Raw genomic sequence first — 25043 nt, forward strand, 5'->3', positions numbered from 1 at the left:
ATTTTAAGAAGAGACCAATAATCTTAATGCTGGCTGGGAAATACAGGAAGCCAGAACAAGCTTTTTCCAACATAGTCACTAGAGGAAGCTCAATTCCAAGATTACAAAACCAAAACCCTCCAGAAGAGAAGCAAATCTGTCTAGAGAACTGCTTGTACTGAAGAAGTCCCCGGCAACAAAATAGTTAAATTCTTAACATTTGCCATGCTTACCTCCACTACCAGAGAACCATCTTTACTGTAAGACTGAAAAGCATTTAGAAATAGCCTATAAAACCAAAATGTACCTTAATTTTATCTACATATATACACACAGAACATGTAGGCATGTCTGAGAACGAACTGTAGGAGATACTGACAATATTTATGTGATTCTGACCCCCTACCTGGACAAGATGGATTAGGGTAGTTAGAATGGCACATCGTAGCATATTGTGTTCCTCACTCTGTTTCCAAAGGAGTGGTAAATACTGAACCAAACATCCTACATATGGTCGTACCTGAAGTTCAGAAAACAAATTGGTTTCTTAATGTGTGAAACAAGGCCATCAATTTATCCCAGTAATTTCTGAAATATTTAAAGGCTGCTTTAAGAGCTGCTTTGTCATGGTAAAAATAGTTTGCTTTAATTTACTCCTCTTTCCTCTCCCTGAAACACAATATTCCATACTCTGTGACTGAAGTAACTTCTGACTGCACAGTGGTTTGAAAAGAACATATTACTTACAATAACATTTGTACATGGCAATAAGGCTTAAGCAGTAAATACAACACAAAAAATACTTGATTTGATAACCAGAGATATTTTCATATTAATATATTCTTCATTTAGACAGGATTCCTAAATAACAGCATCCTTTAGGAAGACCAGAAACAGTTCCAGTAAAAAAAGACTAAAGGGTGAATAACCTCTGATGTTATCCATCTTTTGAGCAGCAGTTGGACTAGATAACCTCTAGAGGTTTGTCCCAACCTATTTTTTTTTTCTATTATGCTCTACAATACTAGAAGTTAATCTATTTGTCTTCTAAAGTACTTAATTAGGAATTAACCTAAACAGACTCAAAGTTTCTTTCTCGATTTGTTTTTGTCTGCTGCTTCTCTAGCTGATCTAAAATGCATGGAAATCTGTTGTCATGTGGATTTTTCCTACAAGGGACAATTAGGAAAGCTTCATTTGGCTCTTAGAGGATTACTTGTAGAAAGAGGAGATAAACTCAAGACCATGTATTAATACGTGTCCTTAATACAGTAATACCACAAAAAAACCCAAAACCTAAGACAAAAGCAGTCAACAATTCATTTTTTAATTTTGAAAAATATCTTCAATTTGTTTATGTATAAGCTGAAGAATGTATTTTAAAACTATGAAGGAAGTACTGAAAATTTGTGATGTGAACTTGAAACTTTTCATGCAGTTAAGGGTAGTGCTGTACAGGCAATTGTAATCCTATCAGTGCCAACAAGAGATTACAGATTTAACTGCACAGTCCCTAGCAGTGTGAAGCATTTGTCCACTCAGGTATCTCTTAATATGTAAGACTTAATAAAATACTGTTCAGATATAAGACAATTAGAATGAATTACAATTAAAAAAACCTGTAAGAAATGCAATGATAAGCAGTGAAAGTCTGTACCCTAAAAGATGAGTCAATGCAAAAAAACCCGTAGTAATTAAAGTAATAACGGAGCAAGAACATTTTAGACAAAAGCTAAATGAGAACTGAAGAGTGAAAAGATAACCAAGCAATGCAAACAACGCAGGCATCTAACACTGAAATCTATAAAATACCTGCATACTGACTCTTTCAATCACACAAGACAGAACGTGAAGAACATGCATTTTGGTGTCACATTGTGTTACTTCCTGAAGTAGTTGAAAGAGCAGTGTAAACATGGATTCCAGATACTAGAAGAAAAATAAACTACAGATTAGACCATCAGAAATACAATTGGTGACATGAATTGGTGATTTTCCTGTATGCTTACAATTCTAAAACATCTATGAACTCTGAAAGACATTTATGTAGTGTGCAAAATGTTACTCTTTCATTTGAAAAAATGCACACTAACCAATCACTGAATACGCAGGATTAAAAAAAAAATCAGATATGCTATTACAAAACAGTTCAACAGTGATTAGTTTGAACAGATGTAGATTTCATGTTTTGGCAAGTCTAAATATGTCTTCAGTTAAAACACTATAAAGCTGAAGGCCATCTCTCCAGAAAGAGCACTGTTAGGGTAAAAGCAGAGGTACAGTCTACCAGCTTTTGGTTCAGTAGACAAAACATATATTGAACTGAAAAAGATATATTAAACCCTTTGAGTGTTTACAGTGTAGATGCACTTTGCATTTGTTTTGTTTGTTCTCAAGAGAGTTGCAACTAACATAGAAGTATAACCAAATAAGAGCACCTGCTAAGTTTGAGTTATTAAAATAAACCTTCATATTTATAGTAACATTTCTTTGTTTACTGAGTAACAACAGTAATGACCACTGTAAAGGAGAAATATAGGACCAAGTCTATGTTTTTAAGACACTATTTTAGTCACGCACATATTTAATATTTGTGTGAAATGGCAGGTTAGTACTGCATGAAACAGACATAAGGGAAAGTCATACTGGTGTGGAGACATTATCATTAAAGACTATTCATATTGTCTTAGCATGAAGAAACTTACCATCTGGTAACACACAGTATATATAGTACTAAACACAATGCTAGGAATTTGTAATAGTTCTAAAAGGTTTTGAATTGTCTATATATTGCACATTAGCAACTTTAACAGAAGCAGTATAAGTCTTCACAAATTTTGGCCTATGAAGACAAAAAAAATACATACACAGAGATTGCTAAATGGTGTGGTTTAAAATAAAATTTGAAATTAATTTTTCCTGGTTTATAATTAAATTGGAAAATGTTTTTTCCTGTCTTTCTCTATGGATCTATCTGCTTAGAGTATGCCCATATAAATGCTCTTACCGGTAAGAACTGGTCAGTTCTGAACTCAAAGTCATCTACAGGTAAAAAACTATTAAGGAAAAACAATACAGATTGCAAATGGATACAAGACTCAAATAAGCAAATGTTAAATGGATACACAAAAATACAATGTGAAGAATTTGATAATAAGTTTAAAATGGTTTAATTTCCAGTAACTCTGAACTAAGAACTAACCAAACATCTTTGCCAATAAAAGGATATTTAAATTCAGTGTCGTAGCTGTCTCAATACGGACCTTAAAGACAAAAGTCAAGAAGCATCATGCATACATCCATTAAACATTTTGATTATCAATGTAATATCTGATAGTATCAAACCAGTTGCTTGTTTTGGCAATTGAGTCATTCTATGTGTTCTATCATCCTATAAGAAATGCCGTTAGTTCAACTCAGACATTTTCATTTGCCTTCATTTTAGTACCCTTTACATTTTCTTTGGCATCACTAAAGTGGTACCACTTGGAGAAACTACTCAAGCAAAACCTTCATGAAGGTCAAGAAGGAATTAAACAAGAAGATATCTAGCCTGTGATAAAAACTCTTGCAATAGAGAAGCAGTTTACTTGGGATTCTCTCACAGCTTGTTGTCACCCAAAAAGCACAGAATTAAATAAACTCAACAAGTCAGCATCTTCTTCACTGTTAGACATTTAGATGTTCAGAAAGCTTTAAGTGAAAACCGTCATAACATCAACACAGAAGCACATTCCTGTCTGGAATCACAGAAGTAACTGTTACGACTGCCAATATTTAACTAACAGACTAGCTAGGCTTATTTATTTGTTGACTGCTAGGTCTGTTAAAAAATAAAAACAAATGAAAATCACAAAACCAGCTTCCCAATTCAAATTCACCTGCTAAACCAAAATTGTAGCAGAAAACCACAGTATTTTACTCAACAATCTTAGCAACTGATGCTATTTATCATTTTGTTAACAGACAACTATGTTGATGCCTACATACTATATAGTGCAGGGACTAGTCACAGAATAACCCTATTTTAGGGTGTTCATTTCTTTATAAATTATTTATCTCTAGACCTTTCACAACTTTCTTCTTATGAAAAATCCAGACTGGTGCTATTGCCATTCATTTTCCCACCAAAGTCATCACGTAGCGAGTATTTTAAGGGCTCATTTCATGTCTGACATTATTGTTCAACATCTCCACATTTAAACACCCCCACAACTTCTCAGCAGATTATCTTTTACAAGGCACAACAGGCTTTATGGTGTGATGTTATGAAATTTTCAATCAAGTTTATACAATGTATGGTATTTATGTTTCACCTGTGTTTACAAAAACAAATGTATAATTCAAAACATCACTTATTTTTACTTACCACTAAGTCCTGATCTTGAAGCAAGTTACGAATTGCCTCATATAACACAGGTCTCAAGTCTGATTTGAATTTTACAGAAATCCACTGTCCAATCAACCAAATTACTCGTCGGCGTATTGGTTTGTATCTTTAAAAGTAGAAGGGAAAAAAAAAATTGTACTCATGAACTCATCATACTTGCTATTCTAGAATTCTCTGATGAAAAGTAAATCTAAGAATCACTAGGAAAACATTATTCCCCCATTAGTTTTTTCAAGACCAACTTAAGAACTTTAGTGCAGAATTCTTTCATCAAAACTCTTCACTAGAAGTCTCAGGAAACACCAACTGAGTCTGAAAAAGATACATTTCATCCTAAATGACTGAATCTTGAAGGTCTCACTAGAGATACAGTTTATTCTGCACACAGCACACCAATAAAAGAAACTAAAAATATATCTTATTCATTACTGACATCATGGCATCTACTGCTTTTCACCCTTTATGCTCAAACATTTAAGTCAGATACAATTTAAAAATGCAAGTTTAAGTACTGCATTACAACTGCCAGAGTATTTCATGTCATCAGTCACCAGTTTAAAACTGTTCTCAGAAAGAACTGAGATTACCTCATCTTGCACCAGTGCTGCAACAGGAGCGCAAATCGAACAGCACAGAGTCAATGGGAAGAAGTGAGAACCAGAACAATGAGCTGAACTGCCTAACATAATGATTGAGAAAAGCATTCCATAGGGGTGCTATTTTTCACCACTGATTATAAAGGATGATGAGGAAGAGTAGCTCAGATTTAAGTGTTTAACTTGCAGACACGAAAAGTTAGGGGAGATGAACCCTACTCACAGAATTTTAACTAATAAATTATTTTACCATGTTACCCTAAATGTATTTTTCATTTGATGAACTTCTGCCTTGAAAGCAATCAAGACAGCAATTTAAACTGAAATTACTGAGGCTTTTTTACATTTAATAAATGTGATTTACTAAACTTTCCCATAACCAAGAGAGATAACAAAGCACACCTTCAGAAAAAAATTAAAGTCATGGAAGTAGCATGTATACAGCAGTTCACTAGACTGGAACACAAAGCTAATGAGGAATAACATTCCAGTGTTGCTTGAGATTGAGTGTCAGTGAAGCATGAACAACCCATGCTGAAGCATGACTTAAGACACTGCCTTACTAACTTGTCCTTCTATTTGTTAGAGAAGCTGTGATGATACAACTTTTTCTATTCTTAGAATACTCATGCCCAATATAACCTTGTAAAAATCACAACGTTAAAAATCAACAGATTTTTCTTGAGATTGGCATTGGGTAGTTTTCAAACCACTACCACATGGAATAGTTTTAAATGACAACGTAAGTACATCACCATCTGCTGACAGCAATGATTTTAAGCTCTGGCAATATCTGTGAACAATCCCTACAATCTACCTGCATCTTTACATTGTTTTTCTCCCCCTGGTAGAGAAAAGACAGCACGTTTTTGAGGTTTTTTGGGGGGCTGAATGCATGTTTCAAGTTTTTTTAAATGACTGAAGTTCCTAGAAATTCTTCTGCTCATAGGTGCTCATTTCTGAGGTCCTATCTTTTCTACATTCGGTACTTCTGGAAAAAGCTCACCTCTCAGAACATCACTAGTTTTTACACTAAGAGCATACACCAAGTATAACCACACTGAGCCTGCTGCACCTAAAGCTCACATTTTTATTCCAAAATAAGATGGCTTCTGTTGCAATAGCAATAGCACAGTAACTTTAAGTGGTCTGGACAGCATTCACACATTCAAGTCAAAAGTATGTTACTTAATACCAAAGCACTTAAGTGTCACATCAATACTTTCCGCAGAAAAAGTTGTTTTAAGATTGAGTTATTGTGAAAAACTGTATTCAGTAAATTATTTTCATACTACAGAAAAGTTTCTCCTTAATTGGTACAAAACTAAATATTATGGCAAGCAATAAATTTGGCAATGAAATGTTTCTAAAAATGTGTGAGAATATTTTTTCACTAATCCCGTATTTCTCCTACTGCTATGGTTGACAATCAACAGACAATGAAACTTTCAAAGAAAACAAAACACAGAGAAGTACAGTCACTGCTGACAAAACATTAACCAGTTTGTGAACAAGTGTGCTAATCATCATGGGACATTTTGTGGGACAGCAGATCATACCCTCCAATATGCTTTATCTGAACTGCATATGTATTCCTGAAGCTGTTGTTAAAGCAGCACTTCATTCAAACTACTAACACCAGCTCCCCCTTATCGCCATGGTGGTCTCCAGTGACACTGGCAGTAGAAGCAGTTCAAGCAAACAAGGCTTCAAACTTCTGGATTTCAACTGCAAGCTTCTGTCCCACATGAATTTCATTCTGGGATATCACAAATACCAAGTAACGTATTAGATCAGATGTCTTCCCAACTGTAAATTCAACTACATCAACTGTAGAAGACTTCTGCCAGTTTTACTGATGCCACATGTGTGCATAGCATAAAAATGGCAAAGCCAGCATGTGCTACAAATACCACAGCAGTTTTATTCAGAGATCTGTGCTGGTGTTGCACAACAACAAAGGATCATATATACAAAATCACCCATGCTTTCCTGCTCTTATGACATTTAGCCTAACTATTAGAGTATTTGGCCACTGGCAGATAGCAAGGTGAAGTTGAGACCACACAAAGAAAAGACTAAGAAGAATAAAAACATTAGGAGACATCAGGTACACAACTGTGGCAATTACTCTGTGACTCTTAAATAAGGTTATATGCTAAAACTAAATTTTTTTTAAAAAAGTATATTTTAATGAAAAGAAGCATTTTAATATTTGTGAGTTTAGCAGGTTCTTCCATTCTACATGCAATTGAACTGTATTTGTAAAGAAAATGTAACTGGCATTTGAAAATAAAAAAGGTGGCTAGTAACTCATTATCAAAAATAATTTACAACTTATAGCAGTTCCTAAAGGTATTAGCAAACAAATTATTTTACATTTCAGATAACAATTATGTCTGGTAAGATGAACTGCAAATGTAGAAGGAAAAATTTGTAAAATTCTTCAAAGGACATTAGGGTCACCGCTAATGACTGATGAGAAAAATAGGACATACTTAACCAGAGTCAAAGGGTGATTCGGAACTCATCTGATGAGGATTAGCACATACAATAGCAGTCACTGTCCTTCCCCTGAGAGTAGAGTGACAGTTTGAGGAACAGGGAAGAACACTGTCTTCTCTGTCAGTTGTGGAGATGGACAGTTCCATCTGTACTGAGATGCCAAAAACGATCTTTCAAAACACCCTATGACATCTGCTAAACAAAAAAGGTACTAATGGGAAGGGCATCCAAGTGAAAGGGACTTTGGTGAGAAAGAAAAACCACAGCAGATGGGCTAAATAATACTCTCTACATAGAGCCAGACTGTAATTATTTACACTTTACAATACAACCCAAATCCTTACTTCCCCACTTTATTACTGATAAAATTAACTGAAGACTGTTACAGAAGGTTTGTATTTAAATTAGTAGATAAGAACAAATCACTATTTTGGCTAAGCTACAGTTTTACAGAGACTGTTTCCACAGATTTCATTGGACTTTGCTGCCTAAAGGGTTCTGGGGTCTCAGGAAGTCTAAACAGCTTTCTTGGAATGAGCAAAAGTAGTTGTCCTGCAGAAGTTTAGTCAACTCAAATATGTAAAAGGACAGACATAAGATTTTTACAGAACCCTGGAAGTATCCACCACAGTAATTTAAACAAACAGAAGCTGTCAGGAACACTGTCACTTCTGTGACACTATCAGTTATCTATATGTATTTCATACCTCTGCTCATTTAATGGATATATTTAAATATTTGGGTTTTTTCAAGTCCACAATTATTAGACATTATATCTTACCAGGTTCATATCAAGAGTTCATATTTAAATGATGAAGGCATAACAAACCAAGGTGTTTACCTGTTATGAGAAACCTGTAGTTCTGCTAATAGTTGATTTTTAAACCACTGATCAAAATCCACACTATCAAATAGTTCATAAGCAGCGAGTCCAACCGCATTATACACTGGGGAAAAACAACAGTTATGCTTATTGTTTGCTTAAATGTTTAATTTTTAATACTATATAATCAGACTAATTTAAGTTTCAAAAAACTTTTATAACCTGAACATAACATAGAAAAAAGAAAGCTAAAGCATATCTTTCTGAAGGAAGGTATTAGCAGACCATGAAGGGAACTGTGGAGGAAATTTTAGTAAAAGAAAGGTAGTACAGAAGAAAATTCAGACTCTTGAAAATAGTTCAAAACCATAAGAACAATGAAGGTCTTATTCTAATATGAAGAATGGTTTCATGAGAGGTCTCAGACAATTCTTCTGTTTTGCCATAAAATCTCCTTACTTGTAAAATGGACAGAATATCTCCATGGAAGCACTGTAGCTCATTTATTTGCAGAGGAAAGGACAGTAAGGGAGACTGTCTAACGGTTTGTTTCACAAAAGGGCTAAAAAACCACCATATTTTTTACATAAGCATTTTGAAAAGTGCAGACTGACATCAAGTGAAAGTAGAAAGACGACTGAGGTCTTACTTTCCAAAAGTCTTAAAAAAATAATATGAAGAATTTGCAAGTTTAAGAAGTTAAGTGCATACACAAAGGCAGCTCTGTAACTTCAAAGGTAAAGTAAAATTTAATTTACCAGCATCTTTGATCAGTATAGCACTGGTATCTTCCATGTTGGTAGATGCTACAAGACAAATATGAAATAAAGAAAAAAAGCATAACTAAAACAAAGAATGCAAGCAACTTTACACTAACACACTTTAAGTAAGTATGCTGTGAATTAAGACTGCTTCACTACTTTTGTTTAATTCACAAGTTCAGTTATTTCTGTTTTGATACTTTCATCAGTGAATATACCAAAATCAAATCTCAGCTTTCAGACGCCATTTTTGACTGACTTCTTTGGAATTGAAAATTTATTTTTAACAGCAACATGCAAGTCAGAAGCATGTGTTTTAAATGAACAGACTCAAAACCTGCAAATGGCTTAAGACTGTCAACCACATGGTGCTATTTCCAGCAGAGTCCTAGACCTAGTTTCTATATACTTTATATACGTGTGCATGTGTACTTACAATGTATAAGTAAAGATTATCCAAAATCTTAAGAATTAATGAATTCTTAATATCATCTAGTACTTCAGCAGTAACTCTCAAGTTAAAAACAATCAGAAATGACTATTAGGGAGTTCAGGAGGAAAAAAAAAGCGTATGTATACATTTTAGCATGAAAGTATTAACTTCCATAATTCTTGGAAAACAAAATAAAACCTTGTCATAAGGAACCTTTTACCATTCTCAGTATCACAGCAAGCCATCCTGAAACTTATGTACACAAAGTATTTAATGAAGAGATTCTGTGAAGTCAGAAACCACTCTCAGAAAGTGAGTATTTATTTCTATTTCATAGAATGTACTGATCCATTCTGCTAAGGTCAACTATAAAAATATTTTAAGTTAGGTAAGATACAACCTGGGGCAACAACCTAAGATGAAATGACAAGGAAAATAAGGCAGCAGCTAGCATTTGTTATCTTTCATAGCCACTATAAAATTTAGTTTGGGTGCAAGAATCATAGAATAGAAAGAAAAGTTGAAGCATTCCTCAATGAAGACTTCCATCTTCATACAGAAAACCACTAAATTTTTAAAGCAGATTCTTCAGATTTGAAAAGTCCTCTAGACTCTCCAAAATGAGAGCACAACTTCAACTTTTTCTTTTAAAGGTTTTTTCCCCCCAGGATTTTTGCAGAGACATATCAGAATTACCATAAACTGCCTTGGAACATTTGAATAGTTAGTTCCCAGTAAGCCACAGAATTTATTACGCTTTTTGACCACTTTCAAGAAAACATAAAACCTCATGAAGGTAGAAATGCCCCAATCTTTACCATTCATCTAAAATAGTTGTGATGAAAAGTAAAGAATCCTTAGAATTTCCTCTTCCTAGATACACAATGCATTTTCCTTATGGTAGGTTTAGAAATAATTCTAAAATATTAACATGTCTTTTCAAAAATATAGCGTGAATGAACTATATAAAATTAGATATCACAAGGTAAAATTTTTTAACTTTGACAAAAGCGAATGTAAGAAATTCTAAAAAATAAAGGAACTCTAAAATGTAAAGAACTTACCTTGTAGACTATGAACCATTTCTAAAAGCACTGGGGTAAGAGTCTGATTATATTCATGGAAAATATCAATAAAAAGAACTTCTGTGCATGGCTGAAAAATTAAAAGATGTTTTAGAATCTATCAAAATAAAGGCAATTAAAATGCATTTTATGCTGAATAACTCACACCAAAGGTTGTAATTTACAATTAAATACACTGCAACAAAATTATTATTATATGAAATACTACTCTTCCTACTATAGAGTATGTTTAACTAACAAGAGTCTGATGGTTGTATCTCTATTGGCCAGTTCTGCAGAAGAGCAATGGAGCTGTCAAGTGAAATAGCTTGTGTAGAGGAGCCAGTGACCACTGTAGGTATGTCACAGTTTCTTTTTCAATTAGCTCTGAGTCATCTGGACTGAATACCCATTTGCACTTGGAACACACTAGATGCACAGAGTGCATTTTTTTTAGTTTTAAAATTAATATAACATAGCAAATAAACTCTGAGATGTCTCTGCAAAGGAAGACACAGCAGTGATAATTGGGAGATTTACTACAACAGCATATTTCCGGATTTGAACAAAAATAGATACATTTGAAACTATCTTCGTTCATCATGTCTACTAACAGTCATAATTGGTATCATCAATTACCAGTTTAAAAGAAGAGATTTCTACTGGGTTTAATCACCACCAGATGCTACATAATACAGATGCTGAAGAAAACCCTTTTCCCTCTCTCCTAAAATATGAAGTGCATAGTTTCTAGTGTATTTCAGCACATTTGAACATTGATAAAGGAACAAAGTTAATTTATAAAATGGAACAAAGTTAACTTATGTATTCTAATGAAATTTAACTATTTTTTTTAAAACCACAAACTTATCTTTCTGTCAAATATCACCTCTCTATCAAGAAAAGTATCCAGAAATGTTGAATGGTTTTACTTCAAATTTAAATACTTACTCTGAGACTGTACTTCCAAGAATCTCCTCCTGTCTCTTCTACAGCTGTTATTTCATGAAGAAAATGAAAAAAAATATTATTTAAAGTATGGTTCAAATAGTTTAGTATTTAAATATGTGGGTATCAGACTACTGAGAAATCTCTTGTTATGGAAACTATCTCTAAAGGGAATATTTGTCCATGTAGCAAGACAGTAGAAAATAAACCAGCCAATATTGCAGTAAGAAATTTCTAGAGGCCATGCAGATAAGAAACTCTTACATCAATATCTAAATAAACTGCAACCAACTACACAGCATATTTCTTACTGAAGCCTTCTGGGTCCTCTTCCCACATGGCTAATTCCTCCTTTGTCAGCAAGAAATAGTGAGTGACTAATCTCCTACATATTTCCATTAGTGTTGGATATGTGAAAAACTCTGTCTTTATCTTATGTGCTTCAAGAGTTTCAGGACTGCTATCTGAAATAAAACAGAAAATTCCAAATTACAGTTAAGTGGCTTAATGATCAAACAATAGTCTAGTAAAATTAGAAAGAAATCCTTATCCTCAGAAAAAAAATTAAAAATACACTTTCATGGCAGACTTTCATAATAGACCTTCAAGTGGACTTTTTTTAAGTTAAACTCCCAAATTCCTTTACTTTTAAGCAAATTCTGTAACAGCACAATTAGACTGTTGTTAGGGCTTCACAGGCTATTTATGTTTTTCAGCTACTACATAGACAAAAAGAAAAACTGTTTACCTTCTGGTTTTGGTTGTGATTTGTTTTTTTATTTTTTATTTAGCATTACTGAATTTAAAACCACACAGAACTCAAAGAAAGTTTCACATATACCCATTAAAAAGTTTATCCAAATCATCTTAAAAATAATTTGAGTTTTTTAGGGTTAATATTGATTAAAGAAAGCAGTAATAAAACCAAACACTGTATGCTATACAACCAAGACAAACACTGTATGTCAGAAATAAAGAAAAATAAATTTTCTATTTACATTTTTTTCTTAATTACCCACTTCTCAAAAAGTCAAGTGCTATAGCTTTTATCAGAATTTGCAGTATTCTTCTTGTCTCATGTGACCACTTTTCTATTTCAAGAACTCAGACACAACTATGAAGTTTTGCAAGCAGAAATTTCTGTTAATAGTGGATTTATGACATTCTAACATATTATAGAATTATGGAATAACACTGAAAGACATAAATATTTTGAAGAATTTTAAATGCTGGTTTTGTGTAAGCTTTTTAACACATACCAGTATGCTCATGAAACGTTTTTCAGATTTAGAAAGAGAATGCTAATTGTTATATAGTCATTGCTAAATGTCAAACTAAATGTGGAAGGTTTTTTTTAATATAGCTCAGTTCTATTTTTCATTATCCATAGGCACAGCTGTGTATGAAGATTCAGAACGAGATACAGTCCAACAAAGCAGAACATAAACTGCTTTATATTCAACTACATGTCAAATTCACTGTTTCTGTATTTCAGAGTATCAGTATTAGTTTGTTACAGCAAATACCCCATTTTATCAAATGCTCCTCAAAAGAAAGATGCATCAAACCATTTGATGAAAATAAACCAAATTCCACACTTCAATACTTTCTAAAATTAGTTCAATTAAAAGTAAACCAATCAATAATAAAAATATATTCGCACCCCTTGTGTATTTAAAATTACTTTAGCAAGCCAGTGTCTAGGCATATTAATACTTTAACCACCAAAATAAGAATTATATAGAGACAGAAGAATACATTTCTATTAAAACATTAAGGGCTTCAGAAGAATGTCTCAAAGGAGTTTTACTGTTGGGAACAACTAGTAAAATGTTTAAGATATAAAAAAATGTTTTTAGTAAATAACAGTACCTTCAATATTTTTTGATGGCTTGTATGCATAATTTTTTACAATCATCTTAATGAGATTCATGCACTGTACAATAAACCGCTCAAATACAATTCCTTCACCAGCCTCTGTGAAAACATAGCTTACAGCAAATTCCAATGACCTCTGAATCAAAGGGGTGAATGAAAATGGATGTTGATCCAGGAAGTCCAAAAGCTAAAAGTTAGGGAAGTAGAAAAGCAAGAAAAAGAAGTCTAAACATTTTTTGTCCAAGTCTTATTAAATGCCTTCATAAACTAATTACCAAAACCAAGTGCCAATTTATAGAAAATTCTAGAAAAAAAAAATTGAACACAGACAGGAAATCAGGAAGAAATCAGTATCAATGGTTAAAAAAGGCATTATTTTGCCTTGAAATTCTTGATTAATTTTCAAAATTACCTTTTTTTTAAGCTTAAAACAAACACCCATTTTCAAATAGACCAGCTTGCTAGCAACATAGTATATAAAACAGTGACACTTAAAACCCTGAACATTTTATCAGACAATTCAACCCTGTACATTTTATCAGATAATTCATCCCTATTGGATAAGTAAAAGAGGCATGAGGGAATTTTGTTTTTCCTCCCCTTCCACTGCAGTACAAACACTTTAATCTTCAGCTTAGCTTTTACAACTAGTGGTCTAGAATGCATTGCTCAATTCCTTTGATCTCCTTTTACTACTACAAAAATGCCTAAGCCTATAATGCTTGCATCTGGATTTCTACAGGTGGTAGATTATCTATTAAAGTGTATTTTCTATTCAGGTCTAAGTAAAAAGATGCATATGGCTCACATACTTTGTTAGTTCAAAGTAAGAAGTACTATGACAAAGACTAAAAATGTTGGGTCAGAGCACCTTCAGTTCAATTTTGATGAAGCTGACAGGTGCCTCCCACTTCTGATAATTAGGCTGAATATTTAAATAGATCCATGGCCCCAAAATAGAATCTGAAAACAATGAGAATTCTGTAGGGTTTATATCTTTTAAAAACAGATCTAGTGACAATGCTAAAATTACCTTCTGATAATATATGCAATTAATGGTTTCCCAGAATTAGCTGACAACTCAAAATGTGTTATCTAATACAAAATTCACAGAAGGTAAGACAGTTGTTAATTTTCTCTCAGTAAACTAAAAGTGGCTAGTTATTCAACAGAACTAACAGGGCCTTAGAAATACCAATCTAACTGCTTATAAAAGATAGGATGAAAAGTTTATCTTCTTTTTTCATCAGTGCTGATACCACTGTTTTCACAAAGCTTCCAGATTTTTTTTGAGCAAACTCTAGCTAAGTAATTTACTTAAGGATTGCATTTAATTTTGTTTGAGCTACAGAAATGTGTTCTTCACTCCTGCAACTTATGTCAGCATGAGTAAACAGATGCCTTTTCCTTTAAAAAAAATTAAAAATATATCTCATAACAAAGAAGTTTTAAGTTGCAGTACCTTCCATTTCTTTAAAAGATCTGAAATAGCTCTAACAGACATACATACCTGAAAGGGGACTGATCCTCCAGAACAGTAAACTATTCAGTAACTGAATGGAGAATTTACTTACCACTTTAGTGAACAGAATTATAGTCTTTTCTAGACGATCTCTGCATACATTTTCTGCTCTTATACTTCTACCTGGTAAATCAGATATTTAACAACTATGATTTTTTCAGATTTTCCTTTTCTTTATGGATAGCTAAGCTTTAAAAGATTAAACTGGATGGAGAACAACTCGTTTTATCTGTAGTTCAATAGTTACAGCAGCCAGCAAACAGTTCTATGGCAGAATAAACTCAAAGTCAAATTCTAGGTAATGAGTACTGGTAAAAAAAAAAAATTCTTTAACCATTTTTCTCAGCTGCAGTAAAATTCACTGTAACAGACTGAATAAAACAACTGGGACATCATTAAAGACAGTGCAGTGGTAAAAGACAGTTAAAATAATACAAGCAAGTGCTAACATAGACAAGTAAAAAAGCATTGAAAAAAATGAAAATGCCCTTTTATTAAAACTATGGTACATCATTACTACATAATACTACGTGCTTTTCTAGAAACTTACATTAATTCATTAAAATGATTTTTTTTTAATTTTAATTAAAAATAATTCATTATGGACACTGGAAAACATTCTTAATTTACAAAAAACATATAAAGCTTTTTCATTAAAAAAAAAAAAACAACCAAAAAGAGACATAATGAAGGCATACAGGCAAAACCCATGATATAATAAATGTAAACACTAAACTTGTAAGGTAGTCATGTTGAAAACAACTCATAGATTAGAAAAGTGGAAATGCAAATGTGCAGTTCAGTTCTTATCTTTGGACATTCAAACCACACAGTCTTCATGTGCTAGGAGACTACAATAACCACTAAGCTTTAGGATGGGATGGCCTTCAATTTAGTCTATTAAAGCTAGGCAAATATCTTGCCAAAAATGAGCCATAAAAAGCATGACTATAGTACAGTAGAAAGGGCAAACAGTTACATGCAAAGAAGCCTGCATTTTAGAAGAGAAAAAAAAAAAAATTTACTTTGGCATTGAACAAAGTAGCAGTTTCCATCTCTTCTAGAAACAAGGCTCAGAGCCCAGATCAGCCTGTCTCACCTAAAGACACGCTCCTGAGCCAAGTATCTTCATCTAAATCAAAGATTTATTTCTATTCAGTTTAGTTATCCATTCTTAGAAAAAGTATTGAATCCTGAAAGAATGACCTGATAGGCTTCAAATGAAAGAATGGTTTGCACCAGGTCTACTACAAGTATACAAACAAGAGAAAAAAAAAGAAAGAGGAGTGAGTTCACATGCAATAGTGCCTAACACCATGTTTTTGCTGGCTTCAAGTAACTTCCCTGCAAAAGCACTAACACCTCCCAATTATGCTTATATTTATGTTGACTGTGTTAACCTGTGGTTGCCTGTCTTGGACTACTACTCTTCCATGCAGCTGACAAAGTACATGCAGCTGAATGTGGTCTTTATTTCCCATTTGACACATACCAAAAATATATGGCAAACTACAGGAAAAAGAAAAAACCTAAAACTTTCTCAATTAAGAAAACTCAAAATGATCTGAGTTTTAGTAGCATCTATATACTTTAATATTGATACTTATCAATCCATGGTTTAAAATTTAATTTTCATTGGCATTATCATGCCAAGTATAATTTTGGTGAGATTTTAGTCTGTTGCTATAAAAGGACATTTTTACTGAAGCCTTGACAGTTTCAGCAGCATTTAAAGTAATAGCTTTGCACTCATAAAAATACCTTGCATCTAAATGATTATTGATGATGCACTAAACCATAATATGCTCTCATCCAGCTTCTAATATTTAACAACCCATACAAGGAAAAAATATTCAGATACTTACTACACTCCAGAAACTGTTTTAGCCGTTCAAACACTGCATGTAGAAAACCCTGAAAAATATAAAGGTATGTGTCTTCTAAAGATGAAGCTTATTTTGCACTGTACTATGAGAAGAAAGTTGAGTCAAACTGAAGTCAGTTCAGACATCATCTTATCTCTTAACTGAACTAATCAATTATCTTGGACAATTTCCTCATGAAACAAATAATTAGATAGCTAGCAAACTGCATAGATGATCCAAACCAACCTTATTAACACCACACAAACAGTACAGCATCTCTAATAGAAGGGGGTATAGGTAAATATGCTTTATAATCTGCTTATCCAGTTCTTATTCTCAAATTCCTAATTTAGGATGTAGGTCGTAGGTATCCCATTTCTGCAGCAAAGCAGGCACTGTTTGGGATTAAGGGAGATGCTTAGGTTTGGGTTTTTTCTTCCCCTAGATGGGCTGTATACTACAAGCTTTCACCTCAGACAAATTCTATCAGTAGAACTTGATAGGACAAGTATGCCATTACATTCATCACTAAATGAAAACATCCTCTTCAAATTATGGAGCACAGTACACATAGGATATCTTTCAGTAGGCAACAGGGCTGTCACTATCACGCAAAACAAATTGGAAAGGGTACCTTTTATTTTAAACCATGCCATTAGTGCCACAGTGTTTAAGATTTAGCTAGTATCTCTCTGATAGTTCTCAAAAGATGCGAGGACAACTTTGAGAATGTGTTGCTTGATCTTTCTTTACATAATACATATGGATGCCTTTCAATGTTTTCTAAACATAGCTCTAATAACATATGAAATCATCACAAAAAATTTCTAATCTAGAACTAGAAACAGATATATGTCACTTACCATCACTTCTACACTCCAATGAGGTTCTACAAACCCATGGACTGTCAGTTTACGAAGCACTAGGGAAAAAATATGTTATTTGTGTAGATATTTCTCAGTCCTTGTCCCAACAGATTTTAGAACATGGTTACAATTACAGTTACTGTGCCTGTCTTCCAATTCTCAATATTAAAAAAAAAAAAAATTAATTTCAGGCCTTTGGAAGCCTCAACCATATCTAACACGAAACTAACCTTGTTGAAATTACTTTAAAATTCAGTACATGTAAAATAATGAAGAGAACTTCAAAAATTACTGAATCAAGAAGAATTCTGCGAAAGCTGTAAGTTTTCAACCTGAGAGGTTCTGCAGTAGGAAAAGGGCCAAGTAGTCAAATAGGGCCCATAAGCCATCTTATGAATTCTCAGGTTTATCACTGCCAAAAACCCAGAGAAGCCACATGCTACACCTTCTGAAATAATTCAAGACATTGCAAGGACTGCACCCAAACATCTCAATTCTTCAAAGTAGCAAAGTACAGTAAGGATACATAATCATACCACTGTAACTACTTCGGCATCAACCTAAGACTTAAACTGACTCCTAAGACTATGTCTTGTCTGAAGACAAAGTAAACTTAACACAACAAAATTCATAGCTCAGCTTCCTCTGTTAATTGCCTAAAGATAGATAAATGCAAGCCTAAATCACAACACATGTAAAAGAACCCAGTTATGCCATCCGCTTTCCCACCTCCTAGACTTTGACTTCTTATAACATGCATATCAGAATGGTACATTCTAAGAAACAAGAGTACATTCTCCTCCTTCTGTCTGAACAATCCTCAGCCTTGCTAAAGGTACAAGTAAAATAAGCCAGGATTACTGGTTTTCCTAATGGGAATGGCTTTGTTAGAGAATGCTCTTTACCAAAGAAGTCTTACTCACTGTGCAGTAACTTATTTGATTCCTTATATTTAATATCTTTCTTTATTATTACCTTTCAGCGACAACAAGGTTCTTTCTAGTGCATTTGTAGCTGCAGCTTCATCCCCTGTACAAACTTGCTGTAGGAACGTATCGGTATGATGATTCCACAAGGAACACGCAAAGCTATAAATACCTGATGCAAGCTGCAGAAGGAAGACAGACCAACAACCATTTGATTTCATGAATTTGGCTATAACATAACTTCCTAAATTTTAAAGGCCAGTTCAGTTTAATCCAGTATTTAAATTTCTTCTTTGGCTACAGCATAACAACTTCCTAAATTTTAAAGGCTAGCTCAGTATTTAATCCATCTTGTATATCACATGCCAAGTAATGCAAGTGTCTCACTTGCTTATTTCTTGTACTGAGGTGTACTGATCCAAAGATGTTTTCCACAAAATCATTTTTTCTTAGTAGATTCACCTGCTTCCCTTTCTACTTGGTCTATGACTATCACTTTAAAGGTAACTGTTTAGGCCTCCTTTCTTATCTGATTGTCATTATGGCCACAGGTCTGCAATATGGTATGAGGCTTCAAAAGACTACCAGCTCTCCTCATCACCTCCTTTTCTACAAGACTTAAATGATAAGCAGCATAATTAATATCTGAATCAGCTTACTCTGGGACACAGTTAGCAGTTACATCTCTAACACAAATTCTATTGAACAATGCCTGCACTAAAACTAACTTTATATTGTTGACAGCTGCAAACCCTGACTTTTTGCATCAAACGATTTGAAATATAGAATGACAAATAGTTTCTAATCAGATAGCACTGAACAAATCTCAGACAGTTCATGTTACAGATTCCAAACAGTGCTTACCTGATTAAGATATCTGAAGTATAAACACAAGATAAAGACTTTCTCATTCAGTTATGGTAGCGCTTGAGAGCTTCATAGTTAAGGACAAAACTACTTATTCTGCTATGCGTTACATCAACGGAACTAAAAGCACATGACCTGCTGATTTAGTGCCTTTGAGTAGAAGTGAGACAGCAGAAACTCTTAATAATTCAATAATGTGTTTGTGGATTTGCAAAAGTACATCACTTAATTATTACCAATACTTTCAACCTATGCATGTTTTGCAGGTTGACTTTCGGTACGGGGGGGGTGGGGGTGGTGGTGACTCTTAAATAGATTACACCAATACTAATCATAGTAGTAAAAAGTAACACCTCAGATAAAAAACGAACAAAACAATTCCAAGCAGCAATAATAGTCCTAATGGTAGAATATACTCTGGATAAACCCATTTGTTTAACACCTGATCAGTGTTCCTTAGTACTAAAAGAAAACTTAAAATACTTGATTTATTAAAAATTGGAGGGACAGAACCACAAATACACACAGTATCCATTAGGAGGACCCACCACACTTTTACATTTGAAATCATTCAACTAGCAATTATAATTTGTCTTACGGCAGGACCTAAAGACCTAGCCATGGGGCTAGATGCCTTAAATTACTGTAGTCAGTAAAACAGGCAAAGCATGCTGCTGGTGGTAAGAAAATACCCAAGTCGCAGAATAAATACAAAATTTCTTCATAAATGAAAACTGTTCATGATCAATAGTATCAGTAAAAGCAAAAATGGCAGACCTGTTCAATGTTGAATTTCATAGGCTATCAGTGATCATGAGGATTCCTAGTCAAGATTCCTATTTATGACCATTTTTCAAAGAGAGAGCAATCGCCAAATCAGTAAAGAAATCAGACCAGTCAATAAAAAACCTCACTGAAGTTCAACAGAGACTAAACTGAATGGTGTGTATGCAGTAGCACACAAGGTACGCAAAACATTCTTGCACTTCATAGTAAGACTGTAAAGAAAAGTGCTTCTAGTTTAAGACAGAAGTTGTGCAGAGCTTCAGTTTCTGAAGAAAAAAGTTTTTCAGATAAACTGTAAAAATCCAACAGCATTCTTTTAAAACCAGGGCAAACAAGAAACAGGAAGGCTCAAATGGGTTAAAACCTATAACTGATATTTTTGCTGACTCACAGAAAATTCATGGTATCACTTCTCCAATATGTGCTATATGGGTATGTGCTATTACCAAAAAAAATCCAAATATTACAGGTTTTAACCCATTTTTATTAGATGGAAAAATGAAACTCACTGGTTTTACTCCCAAGAGCCACTACTCTCATTAAATAGACTAAGTCCAGAAAAGAGACATGAAAATAGATGTTTATAATCATGTCACCAATAGTACATAGCGAGATACTACATTTTATTATTTGTACTAAAGCAGTCAATTCTACCCTGGAGATCATTAATGCAGTTAAGATCATAATTGTACTACTCACCAGAAAAATTAAGTTATAAGTCATCTGCGTTTTTAAAAGTTAGGGTATCACAATCTGTACAACACCTAACATTTTTCATGTTAAACCTCACATACGAGAATTCAACAGGGGATGCCTCATCTGTAAGCATGGCTTTGTAATCTTCAAGTACCATTTTACATCAAAAATTTATCAAGTGTTTCCAAACACTAGAAACCCCCCACAACATTACAACAGCAACTACTTACCTGAAAGCATAAAGAAAGTTGTTATTTCAAAAATAAAAGCTTTTAGAACTTCTAGCTTCCAATTGCTCTGTTCCATAAGGGTTTTTTTGACTGTTCAAGAGAAGTCAACATGCCAGCCAACACATGTGAATTCCCAAGAGGCAGAAGAAGAAGGCTTTGAAGTCATCCAATTTAATCATTATTTTTTTTAAAAATGAATCCTTATAAACATGAACCCTATACTGCCAGATGCTCAGAAAGTTTCCTTTTCCCACCTAAAGTTCAAAAGACCGAACATATATGGTGTTCCCAACACAGTGAAACTGAATGCACTGAAAATTTTCATGCACAAAGGGGATGATAGAGGAACTTTTGATACTGAACATATCCACCAGTTAAAAACCAATACTTCTGCATAAAAAGCCTGCTTAAATAGTATGCTTATTAAAATTGAAATTTCAATTATATTTTTGAAAAGAACTAGCTTACAAATCTAAAAAAAAAAAAATAAGCCTTTTCTTCAAATGTCTAAAGTTGTGTCACTGTATAAATAAAAGACTATACAGAGAAAATACCACAATGGAAACATGGCATTCCATAAGGAAAAAGGTTCACACAAACTTAATGAGTTTCTTGGAAACATAAAAATCACTGAAGGTAACTAAGTTGTTCTTGAACCACACAAGATGGTGGAAATACAGCAAAGGTACTGTTAGACATGATAACTTTACCAACAGTTACTGGGCCTTACAAACTATAAATTCCTTTCTGTTTCTCTACTGAGATGGTATAGATGTGGCTATTTTAAGAAGGTGGGGCTTTGGGATTGGTTTTGATTTTGTCACTCTATCATTGAGCATTAACAGCATTTCCAGATGCATAACCAGGCCGTATACATAACATCTTGATTTAGGAGAGCTCTAGAAAAGAAGTCATTATCTTGCTCACTCTCTAATGCTTTAGAAATATCTGTGAATACCAAAACCTGTATTGTTCAATTGTCCAGATTATGCATAATAGCCTAATAAATTTCAAAACATAAACAAATGTTTCCTATACAGAAATTATACTCACCCATATCTATATATGGCAGAGAGAGAAAACACTGTTCCTCTAAACATACATCAACTACCAACATATCATTTCAGTTCTGTCCTATTACAAGACCCAGCCCTCAGTTTCTCAGACTCCTGACAGTTAAAATTCACTTTAATTATACAGACAGAAAATTTTTTCTTACAATGGTAAACCTTCAGAAATGGTCTTCATTATCTGAGCTATAATATTTTCTTTAAAATGGTGGAATAAAATAAAATTTTGAAATTCAAATGCAACATGTTTGGAAAAGATGTTTAACTCACTGAATTGTTAACTGTACTAAACCACTGCCTAACTCCAAATGAGAATGGAGATGCAAGTGTGCAGCCAAAGGTGAATTTGTGTTCTAACCAGTGGATTCTTACAATTGGAGAATTTAAACTGCAAGAGACAAGATTGGGCATATGCATTCACATCTTGCCTTTTAATTAACCTGGAGAAAGAAGCTGATCTGGAAAAACCCCAAACATATTCCCATTGATGATAAAAACCAAAACCACTGTGGTATGGAAGCTTAAAACCTAGGTTTTTTTAAATACTATCTTGAATTATGAATCCACAGCACACTTCCAAAACCACTGCAAATTCCTATACAATAAGATCTGCTGTATGGCACGATAACATAAGGCTGATATGCAGATACTGTTCTGTAGATGATGCTCTGCTTTTTAACACAAGTTATTATAACAACACTCAAGCTGCATGCAAAATGAATAAAGATCTCAAACATTTCCCTAGAAACTGACTTCCAGTTACTTCATACTGTACATATACACATCAAACTAAGAGCACTTCTGTTTCAAAGGCAGGACATTAAAGTCAACATACGTGCCGTTAATACACTGCCAGCTAACCACAGGAAGGGGCAAGCACATACAATATGTGGTTTACATGCTCTACTATATTGCACCACATTACTTACATCGTAGAAAAGTTTCCTATCTGCAGCAAGCCGTTTGGATGCCAGGGTCTTTGTAACATGATAGAAGGTGAGTAGTGCTCTGTGTTGTCGAAGATCATCCTGGACCTTCACAGATTCTACAAGAGTGGGTATAAGTTCTGGCCATTGCCTTGGGCAGTCTACCCTGGCAACTTTAGCAATCAGTACAGATATCTGAGTTGCTATCTGCAAAAAAGCAAAAACATAACATGGATACCACAAAGTCAAAGATCATTTAGGAAATGTACAATGCAGAAATTAACACGCAGATAAAACTTGAATCAAAAAGCCTAATATGGATTGCTAGAACTGTGTGGGTTTTCTCAAACTGTTTTTAAGTTTGATGAATACAAATAGATGTGGAGAAAAAAGTCTTGTATTTTGTTTATAGTAAATATTTACATAAAATGCTAAGCTGGTTACCTTGTTTAAATTCTACATAAAGACCACTAAACTTATTTGTTCTAGAAATCACATAAATGAAGAAACATTTGGGAACCATTTTTTACTTTGTGATCTTTTCTATCACTTTCTACAAACAAAGACTGCTGAATACATATTACCCTTATTTCTGCTTTACCTGAATTTTAGCTTTTAGACAGAGATGTTCCCTCCCCACAGGCACATGTGTCTGCAAGCCACAGTCCCATCCAGTATCTGAAGCTGAAACACTCACTCCAGGTCCTGACACCACAGTCTAGGGGCACTTACACCACTCCCACCATCTGACTTTGGTGGCTGGCACCAAATCCCACTCACACCAGTCTTGCCAGTAGCTGGCACCTAGTCCTTACAGCATGCACACACAATGAACAGAGTGAAATCACATAGACTGTGAAGGGATTCAATCAGAAGACAGAACAGACAGTGGTGCTTGGGTGCAGGGTTTGTTTAGACACAGGTACTGACCAGTCATGGTTTACATATGACCAGCCATTTTTACACCCTGTCCATTCCCCACTTGCTACTCCACAGCTCCCTTCCCCTAAACATTCCTTAATAAATTTTGTATAGTGTCTCGTAACCCTACCTCAAATATCCCAAAATTTAATATTCTTGTATCCCTGTTCTTACTCTTTGACATTGAAAAGGTCCTTGATTGAATTCATAAAGATGCTCTCACCTCCAACATATCCTTACAACCACCACCACACTTCCAGCTTAGGGAAGAAGTTACCTTCTTATGCTACCAAAAAGGAATCCAAGCAATTTACAGGCGTAAGAGGGAATAGCCATGTCCTACTTTATGGCTTCCTTCAATGTTTCATCTGAAGTCTGACCACCACACAAAACTTCCTACAATATTCATTCCTATCCACTTGCTTAGGGAGAAAAACTGCTTCAGAAAACCGAATTGAGGAAGAGCAAGAAAGAGCTGAGAGTCTAATCTATTTTTGGATCAAGTGATGTCAACTGGCAGGAGGAAGCAAATAAACTCTTCTCCATATGTGATACAAGAAGCAACTTCTCCAGGGATATCAAGAGTACATCTCCCTTGAGGACTGGCTTTTTAAGTGAAAAAAGATCTGCTGTCATACATTTCAAGGAGTATTTTGTTCTTCTCTTCCCCCCATATGGTAAATATCTTCAGAGGGCATGGAAATTATGCTCCCAACATACAGTATGTTCTGTTTTTCTTCTCCCCCTCCCCAGAAGTCAAACTGTATTATCACATCTCAAAACTATGTCTAATTCTTATATTTTTGGGTTGTTTTTTCTTTTTATATAGATACAAGGATCAATTTTTCTACCTTCGTGATACAGAAAGCACAAGCAGAAGTTATGAACTATCTGCAACTGGAAAAGAGCACTCATCAGGAACACAGGATATCAAAAAACAGGCATATCAAGCAGACTGAGGACAGCTGCCTCTGAAAGGAAACCTCAAAAT

General features: G+C 34.1%; 1 protein-coding gene across 7 annotated transcripts in view; it reads right to left on the reverse strand.

Moving 5' to 3' along the window:
* Nucleotides 1–25043, reverse strand: part of IPO11 (importin 11) — a 333704-nt gene that overhangs the window by 53504 nt on the left and 255157 nt on the right. For all 7 annotated transcript variants that reach the window (XM_026865717.1, XM_026865716.1, XM_026865713.1 and 4 more), the window contains 16 exons: nucleotides 23135–23338; nucleotides 18606–18738; nucleotides 17628–17686; nucleotides 16765–16813; nucleotides 14952–15022; nucleotides 13372–13564; nucleotides 11811–11963; nucleotides 11503–11546; nucleotides 10552–10642; nucleotides 9052–9099; nucleotides 8312–8417; nucleotides 4349–4475; nucleotides 3209–3242; nucleotides 2987–3027; nucleotides 1792–1908; nucleotides 386–499 (listed from right to left, as the gene is read on the reverse strand). In XM_026865717.1, the coding sequence (XP_026721518.1) occupies nucleotides 386–499; nucleotides 1792–1908; nucleotides 2987–3027; nucleotides 3209–3242; nucleotides 4349–4475; nucleotides 8312–8417; nucleotides 9052–9099; nucleotides 10552–10642; nucleotides 11503–11546; nucleotides 11811–11963; nucleotides 13372–13564; nucleotides 14952–15022; nucleotides 16765–16813; nucleotides 17628–17686; nucleotides 18606–18738; nucleotides 23135–23338 (1584 nt within the window). The remainder of the gene's footprint in view (nucleotides 1–385; nucleotides 500–1791; nucleotides 1909–2986; nucleotides 3028–3208; nucleotides 3243–4348; nucleotides 4476–8311; nucleotides 8418–9051; nucleotides 9100–10551; nucleotides 10643–11502; nucleotides 11547–11810; nucleotides 11964–13371; nucleotides 13565–14951; nucleotides 15023–16764; nucleotides 16814–17627; nucleotides 17687–18605; nucleotides 18739–23134; nucleotides 23339–25043) is intronic.

The sequence above is a fragment of the Athene cunicularia genome, assembly GCF_003259725.1.
Source record: "Athene cunicularia isolate RWA chromosome Z unlocalized genomic scaffold, athCun1 chrZ_part1, whole genome shotgun sequence".
NCBI lineage: Eukaryota > Metazoa > Chordata > Aves > Strigiformes > Strigidae > Athene > Athene cunicularia.